The sequence below is a fragment of the Echinops telfairi genome, unplaced genomic scaffold, assembly GCF_000313985.2.
Source record: "Echinops telfairi isolate 266 unplaced genomic scaffold, ASM31398v2 ScPeMD7_70;HRSCAF=299, whole genome shotgun sequence".
Lineage (NCBI taxonomy): Eukaryota > Metazoa > Chordata > Mammalia > Afrosoricida > Tenrecidae > Echinops > Echinops telfairi.
The window spans coordinates 65,498,134-65,506,375 of record NW_022103968.1 but is presented as its reverse complement, the minus strand read 5'-3'; the positions used below and the strand labels follow the sequence as shown (position 1 = coordinate 65,506,375).

General features: G+C 42.5%; 1 protein-coding gene across 1 annotated transcript in view; it reads left to right on the top strand.

The window, feature by feature from the left end:
- CFAP70 (cilia and flagella associated protein 70) overlaps positions 1–8,242 on the top strand; it is a 113,406-nt gene that overhangs the window by 95,652 nt on the left and 9,512 nt on the right. The window contains exons 23-26 of the mRNA XM_004701413.2: positions 162–289; positions 1,710–1,862; positions 2,368–2,529; positions 3,778–3,867. Of these exons, the coding sequence (XP_004701470.1) occupies positions 162–289; positions 1,710–1,862; positions 2,368–2,529; positions 3,778–3,867 (533 nt within the window). The remainder of the gene's footprint in view (positions 1–161; positions 290–1,709; positions 1,863–2,367; positions 2,530–3,777; positions 3,868–8,242) is intronic.

Sequence of the window (8,242 nt, the reverse complement as noted above, 5' to 3'; positions counted from 1 at the left end):
AAGAATACTCTCCCTGTTTCAGTAATGGATTTCCTCTTCTGACATTTTTCCTCTTTACATTAGTCTTCTGTCTTTTTATGTATTTAATTAAGATCATTTTATTGGGGGCTCTTACCGCTCTGATAGCAAAGTCTTCTGTTTTTTCAACATCACATTTTCAGAAACATCAAAATGTCAACAAACTTCGTCAGCTGCCTTGGGTCCTGCCCCTCATCCAGGTGTTTCCCAAACTGCTGGTACCATTTTTATGGAGACCATACGCTTTTTGATGAAGGCCAATGCTGTGCAGGTAAGGATATTTTGAAGAAGAGCAAGTGTGGAAATATTTTACTGAACTTCTGATTCTATCCATAGTGATATTTTTAGACGCTTCAGTGTGTGTGAAGTAGAAATCAGTATGTTTTTAAGAGCATACCACAAGCCCAGTGGAAATAATCATTATCTGTAGATGTTGTCCGAAGACTACCTTGTGCTTGCTCTCTTTAGAGCAAAACAAATAGCCTTCTTCATTCATAATATGTGCGTGTGGAGGAGTTCACAGGATTTTAATTATATCCTTCTTCCCTTCCAGGTTCAAAACCAAACCAATTTGAAAAAGATTCACAATGCTATATTGCCGGGTGGTTGGGTTGGGGGTGGGGGAGCAGGGAGGGCAGGACTTAATAATATCAAATTATTTTTATTGGTAAAACTGGGCTAGAGAATGTGGAATACTATAGGTCCTACATTTGACTTGCCTAGCCAGTCAAATATAAAAATAAGACCAGTCACACGCCAATGTAAGGTCTGCATTTGCATAACACTTGGGAAGTACAATAGTACCTGTATGAAGCAAGCAATAAGAGACAAGCGTTGGCCTTGACCCTACATGTTCTACTAGAGGGGCATCATGCCCAAGAAAGGACAAGAATTAGGAAGTGATTGGGATGGTACACACTAAGTATGAGGCTTCACCACAAAAAACAATGACCCAACCCATTGCTTTGAGTCCACTCCAACCCACAGGGACTAGGAAGAACAGGGTAGAACTGCCCCGTAAAGTTTCCAAGGCTTTCATGTGTACGGAAGCAGACAGCCACAACCCTGCCCCCCAGAGCAGTTGATGGGTTCAAATCGCTGACCTGTCCGTGAGCAGCCAAGTAAGTCACTAGCCCCATACGTGAAAGTCAGCAGGCAGTTAGAAAAACATAGCTGCAGTCTCTCCCCCAGAACTTTCCAAAGCAGATAGAAACGTTGGAAGTTTCTATGTTACAGACAGACTGAGATGAGAACAGAGGGAAAGATGAAGAAGCAAAGCAAAGAATAGCCCAATACTACTAAACATAGAGATATACACGTTTACGGGTATGTCAGAAACAAACGTGTGTGTCCAAGATTCGGAGTCTAGAAGTTTAGGAAGGCAGGTTTTGCCTTACAATTCTGGTTCCCTGAAAATGTTTCCTCATTTGTGAATGAGGAGGTTGATAAAGTGCCTGTGCTCATCTAGTATAATGGTTGTACTAGACTACCGGCTATTCACATGGAAATGTCTACATGTGGTGACTCAGTATGGTTGGGAGTGGGACCATGATAGGCTGAAGGTTTGTCACTCACCCCTAACCTTTTGTGGTGGAGAATAAGTATGTCACTGTCTATGCTTCTTACTATTTATTCTCAGAGACAGCACCTTCAAGATCTCCACATGATCCTTTTTCTTTTTCCCTTTGCAGTATGTGCACAGGGTGCTTGCCCATGAGCTCTTGTGCCCTCAAGGGGGACCCAGCTGTGAGTATTACTTGGTGCTGGCCCAAACACACCTCCTCAAGAAGGAGTTTGCCAAGGCAGAAGAATACCTTCAACAGGCAGCCCAGATGGACTACCTGGTAATAAAATCCCCTTTGCTAGAACCTCTGGCGTTTGGAGAAAGGGTGATCAGCCTTGATGAGAGGTGGTGATTTCTGGTGGTCGGAGGCAGGCACAGGGAGCTCATCCATCTGCTCCCTTCTGTGTTTTTCTCCAGCAATCATGAGCTTGTCAAAGGGTCAAGAGGATGACTGAGACAGCTCTCCTCTACGAATCTGTATTTCCAGGCTCCTGGACTTCTGTTTTCCCATTGTGAATGCTGTTATGGCCAGGGTGGAATGTTTTTGTTCTAAAATAGTTACCCCAAGGTGAAATGACTTTGAAGAATTCAAGAAAGAAATGTGAGGGAAAACATAAAGAAAAACAAAACAAAACTCCCAGTAAAACTGAAAACCTTCATATATAATCCTCTTTCTGAGAACAGTTAGTGAAAGAAAACAGACACACTCAAATTAAATTTCATACAAGGATCTTTAAAGTTTTAACAGCCTCTCGATTCACACTCCTTTCTCTTCCCTTTTTCAGAATCCTAATGTCTGGGGAGTTAAAGGGCATCTCTATTTTCTGAGTGGAAATCATGCTGAAGCCAAAGCATGCTATGAGCGAACCATTAGTTTCGTAGTTGATGCTTCTGAGATGCACTTCATCTTCTTGCGCCTGGGCCTCATTTACCTGGAAGAGAAAGAGGTGAGCGATGGAGGATAGGGATAGCCATTTAAATCAGGCCCTGGTCTGGCACCTGCTTACAGTTCAAGTATTAACATATGTGTGGGTTTGGGACTCTGGTGCCACAGCCAGGTAAGTGTTGGACTGCTAAGGAGCTGCCCTCAGGAGACAGAGGAAGCAAGCTGCTTCTATGAAATTTACAGCAGTGGGCGTGTGTGTGTGTGTGTGTGTGTGTGTGTGTGTGTGTGTGTGTGTTGGTGGGAAGAATGCTAAAAATAGCCACAGAATGATGACACTTTTACAGCCAGAGGTTAAAATAGCTAGCCCACCACCAGAAAACCAGTAATTAGTGAGACCAGGATTCAAACCGAGGCAATCTACTACCAAAGTCTGTGGTCTGAACATTATGCTACTACAAAGATATTAATACATAAGATTATAAAAGATCAGAGCCTTGGAAAGTCTGCGGTGCACAGTCCCACACTGCACACATGGGTGGCCAGAAATCAGAACAGACTTGAAAACGACTAACAGCACATTCGTCATAGATACGCATTATAATGCTTTATGGACTTAAAAAGGACTTCTCCAAGCTTCTTTGTCAACACAAAAGTTCTGAGAGAAATCACTGTTAAATAAGGACACATTTTCTGTCTGATATCATGGTGAGCTGCCATTTCACCTTTGCAGTCAGTAGGCACACAGTAGGCTGAGGATCAACTGAGGCAAAAGTGGTCCTTGGAGGGTAGTCCTTGGAGAGCTGCTTCCTCCGAAGTTGTTTTAGGTCGTGTTTTCTGACTGTGTCCGGTGCTACTGAGCGCTCCTAAGACCTTCACCAAGGAAGCGGACTCTGCATGATGAGGCTGGGTCAAGTATCTCTCTTACTGTTGGGCATCGATTAGTCCTGTGGTTCTGTGTATCTATCAGGCAGCTACCAAGTCACTTTTAAGTCAAAGGGATGACGTGCAGGTGCTAGGTAGAATTCAGATAAGCGTTGGGGTCGCCTAGAAATGTCAGTGGCACTCCTGGCTGCAACTCTTACAGAGACTAGTAATACCTTTGGGACTGCTTAACTCCAAGTCAGCCCTTTAGTTTGGCCCAGCTGTCTCCTCTCACTTTTTGTGGCAGTCCCTTAGAGTAGACACAAATAAACATAGTCACACTTGGCTTATTCTGAAGGGCAACTCTCAGAGGCCCCGAGATGGTCCCAGCAATGCAGTGTTTGTATCTTCTAAAAGAACACTAACTTGGTGCTACTTGTTTCTGCAGTATGAAAAAGCAAAGAGAACCTACTTGCAAGCTTGTAAGAGATCACCTTCCTGTCTGACTTGGTTAGGAGTGGGAATCTCCTGCTATCGGGTAAGACGGTGAGAGCTTGAAACTAGCCCAGTCCAATCTAGTGGGTTTTGTTTGTCATCCAAGCACCCTGGAGGTTTGTGATGACGGCAGAAGGTCTATCCAAGCAGTCTTCTCGAAGGAACAGTTGCTCTTCCGCTCAGTGAACTGAAGGCCAATCTGAATTAGAGAAACAAAATATCCCACAAAATACCAAACCAGGGAGCTACGTAAAAATAGTTACATACCACCACACACACACACACACACACACACACACACACACACACACACACACGGGGATACTCCAAAAAACTGGAATTTTTGTAAAGCTTGTATTTATGTATTTTACAAAACAACCTTTTCACCTTCCAAGTATTCTCCAATACATTTAATACATTTGTCAAATCTGCCATTCCATTCTTGGAAACATTTTTCAAACTCATCTGTTTAGATGGCTGGTAGCACCTCCCTCATATTTTCTTCACCTCTTCAACTTTGTCAAATTGCTGACCTTTCATGTCTCTCTTAATTCACAGAAATAAAAAGAAGTCAAAAGGAGCGAGGTCAGGGGGGTAAGGTCCATGGGGCAAGAGAGGCATGTGGTTTTTTGCCAAAAACTGGCACACTGAGATGGCTGTATGAGCAGGTGCATTGTTGTGATGGCAAAACCAGTCCCCCATCTGCCACAAACCAGGCTTTTTGTCAAACACAGGTTATGCTACTTTTTCAGAACCCCTAAATAGAAAGCTTGATTAACAATCTGACCCGGTGGAACCAACTCCAAATGCACTATCCCCCTTGTCAGGGTAAATCCAGCCCCTAATACATCATCACGGGTCCGGTAGGCGCAATCGTACAGCGATAATAAGTAAAGATTATAGTAAAGTCACAAAGAGCATGGGAGAAGAGAGGTAGAAATAATGGAGTCAGACACATTTCATGGTAGCAATGCTGACCTCAGCCTCACTCAGTGGTCCACATGGAGAGAGAGAGAGAGATTTAATGCTAACTAAGGCTTTTATATTGTCTGGGGACATGCAAGCCCCCTAATTACAGGTGAAGACATATGTCACAGGAAAGGGTTGTGCTATAGGTAATACAGTAATGGGAGGGGGTGATCTAGGGGTATAAACACACTAGGAAGAGGGATTGGGGGTATACATGGGGCAAGATGAGCCGGTCCTAGATTCAGGATGGCTGCCTAACTTTGGATGTCACTGAGCCAGTTTGACCTGTTCCCTGGCTCAACTGTAGACCAGTATCAGTAAGTAGGGTGTGAACTCCACCTACAGGAACCAAATAGATGACTGCAAGCCTTTAGGGAGAAGTAGCCCATTGTCCTTAACAGCAGGGAGTGGGATCTACGAACCTTAGTCTGACGACTGACTGCCTTCAGGGAGCATGTCTCTAAGCATCTGACCTCCCACCATATGCTGGCAAAAAGCCCCTAATGTTTGGCATGTCTTTGGGGTAGACAAAGCTGGGGAAAAGTCTCTTTGTAATCCCACACCCCCTCACATCAAAAAAACAAAGGAGCATTGTCTTAACTTAGATTTCAGCTTTTTAGGCAAGGTGATGATGGCGGTCTTCCACTGGCTTGATAGATGTTTGCTTTCAGGGGCATAAGAATACCACGATGTCTCATCGCCAGTAATGATATTAGGAAAAAAGTCTGGGTTGCTTAGGAGCTGTTCTTTCAAAGCATGGCAAGTTGTCACTCAATGCTGTTTTTGCTGGTCAGTCAGAAGGGGAGGTACAAATTTCACAGCAACCTTTCTCATTCCCAAATCTCCCATTAAATTTTGCTGAACTGAGCTCCAAGATGGTTCAGATAACTTCCGCATCTCGTCAATGGTCCATCATCGGTCTTTGAGCACAAGTGCATGAATTTTGTCAACATTTCCATCCATTTGGGAAGTTGACGGACATTCAGAATGAGGTTTGTCATCAATTGACATTTTACCTTTTTTGAAATGAGAAAACCACTCATACACTCATAGTTTTCCCATAGTGCTGTCCTTGTAAGCTGTATTCAACATCACAGCAGTTTCTGAGGCGTTTTTCCTGAGCAGCAAACAAAATTTCACAGCCACATGCTTTTCTCTTAAATTGGCCATCACAAAAAATGAGGTTCAAGTGAAATTGCTTTTATGAAAAAAATTCACTGTGACCAGAGAGAACCTTCCCAGGTGATGCCACTAGGTGCACTTACTCAGAGTCAGTGGGAAAAATGCATACTATGAAAGCTTTTTCTGTTTTGTTTTGGGGTACCCCCTCATGTATATAATTTGGTGCTTCAGGTAGGCCTTCTGTCCCATTGCACTTGAAAACTTCTGTTCTTCTTCCCTCCTCCCCTCTTGTCTTACAATGGTGCACGCATCCTGCTCTTGCTGAATTTCTTCGTGTGTATTCTTTTTTTTAACCTAACAAAATATTTCTTTTTTCCCCGAAAATAATTTAATTTGGATATAATCCAGATTTCATACCATTCAATAGTTCAGTCATATCAAGTAGTGTTGTACAATTGCTACTACGATCATTTTCAAAATAATTTTCTTCCTTTCTTGAACTCCTTGATATTAGTGCCCTATTACCCCTTCCTTGTATATTACTGATAAGTCTTCCTTATGTCCCCTAATCCTTTGCTCCCTTAATTGTTCCTTGATTTATGTTTTTTTTCTTTTATTTATTAAAAGATTGTATTAGGGGCTCTTACATCTCATAACAATCCATACATCAATTGTATCAAGCATATTTGTACATATGTTGCCATCATTATTTTCTAGACATTTACTTTCTTTTTTTATTATTAAAGACTTTTATTGGGGGCTCTTGCATCTCTTATCACAATCCATACATTCATCCAGTGTCAAGCACATTTGCACATATACTGCTATCATCATTTTCAAAGCATTCTCTTCCCACTTGAACGCCTGATATCAGCTGCCCATTTCTTCCCCCTCCCCTCCCTGCCCACCCTCCATCACGAACCCTTGATACCCTATAGATTATTTTTTCATATCTTACATCATCCTCCATCACCCCTCACCCAGTTTTCCGTTGTTCGTCCCCCTGAGAGGGAGTTCTAGGTTGGAATTACATTTTTTAATTTACATTTTTATCCTCTTCTTCTCAACCAGCTCCTTCTCAAAAAGTTTCCATATCTTAATTGAACTACCATCACTATGACCACCACTCTCTGGGTCCTACCCTTACCCAAAGTGTTAGCTGCACTTCTTGTCTCTTCTTCCTCACTGCTGCTTTGTTTTGTCTCAATGTTAAAGGTGACACATGTTCATTACAGACATTTGGAATATGTGAAAGACTATGAAGAATCCATAATCTTCTTTACATGTAGTTTATAAATAATATACTTATTGATTTTTCATGCTTTTCTCCTTAAAAATTGAACTATGCTATCACCTTACCAAATATTCTAAATACGAGTTGTAATGGCTTTGGGATGTTCCGTGGTTTGACTGAATAAGAGTGGCATTGTAATTTATTGTCCAAACCATGATACTTCTGAGGTTGAAAAGGGTGTTGTTAATAATTTCCCTGGAACACGGGGACTATTCCAGGCCAACTAAGATAATGGTCACCTAAGTGTTGCGCTGCCACAATATTAGCAGTTCAAACCCACCAGTCAGCCCACAGGGGTGGGGGTGGCGGTGGGTTAAAGAGGCTGCCTGCTTTTACAAAGGTTTACCGTCTCAGGAATCCACAGGAGCAGCTCTGCTCTGTCCTAAAGGGTCATGAGGAGTGGGAACCCACTCAATGGCAGTGGGTTTGGTTTTTATACAGTAAGTACACACCTTCCTAGAGAGGATGAAAAACCTCAGTAACTTAGAAAACTGTAGCACTACTAAACAAGAAATGAATTATACAGACTATTCAGTGTACGGTAAGTCATGCCTGTATTTATTTTCAGCAGTGTAAGAAATAAAACATGTTTTTTAGCTAGAAACAAAAACATTGAAATACAAAACAAACACTAAAGGTAAGCCCTGCCTTTAAGATGTACAAGTAATTCTGTCCTCCATCAATGTTGCAGTCATTCTATATCTATGCATAGGAGCCCTGGTTAAAGATTGGGCTGCTAACCACAAGGTCAGTAGCTCGGAACTACCAGCCACTCTGTGGAAGAAAGATGAAGTTTTCTACTCCTGGAAAGATTTACAATCTCAAAAACCCACAGGCACAATTCTGCTCTGCCCTACAGTGTCGCTATGAGTTGGAATTGACTTGATAGCATATTTGTGTGGATTCACCCCGGAGATAGTTTATTGTGCCAGCCTGGCTGATAAACGCAGGTGGGATTGACTGAAGGGCAGAGAGATAAATGGCTTGGTGAGCCTTGCCTTTCTTGTCTCTTGCTCTGTGATCATCGGACCAG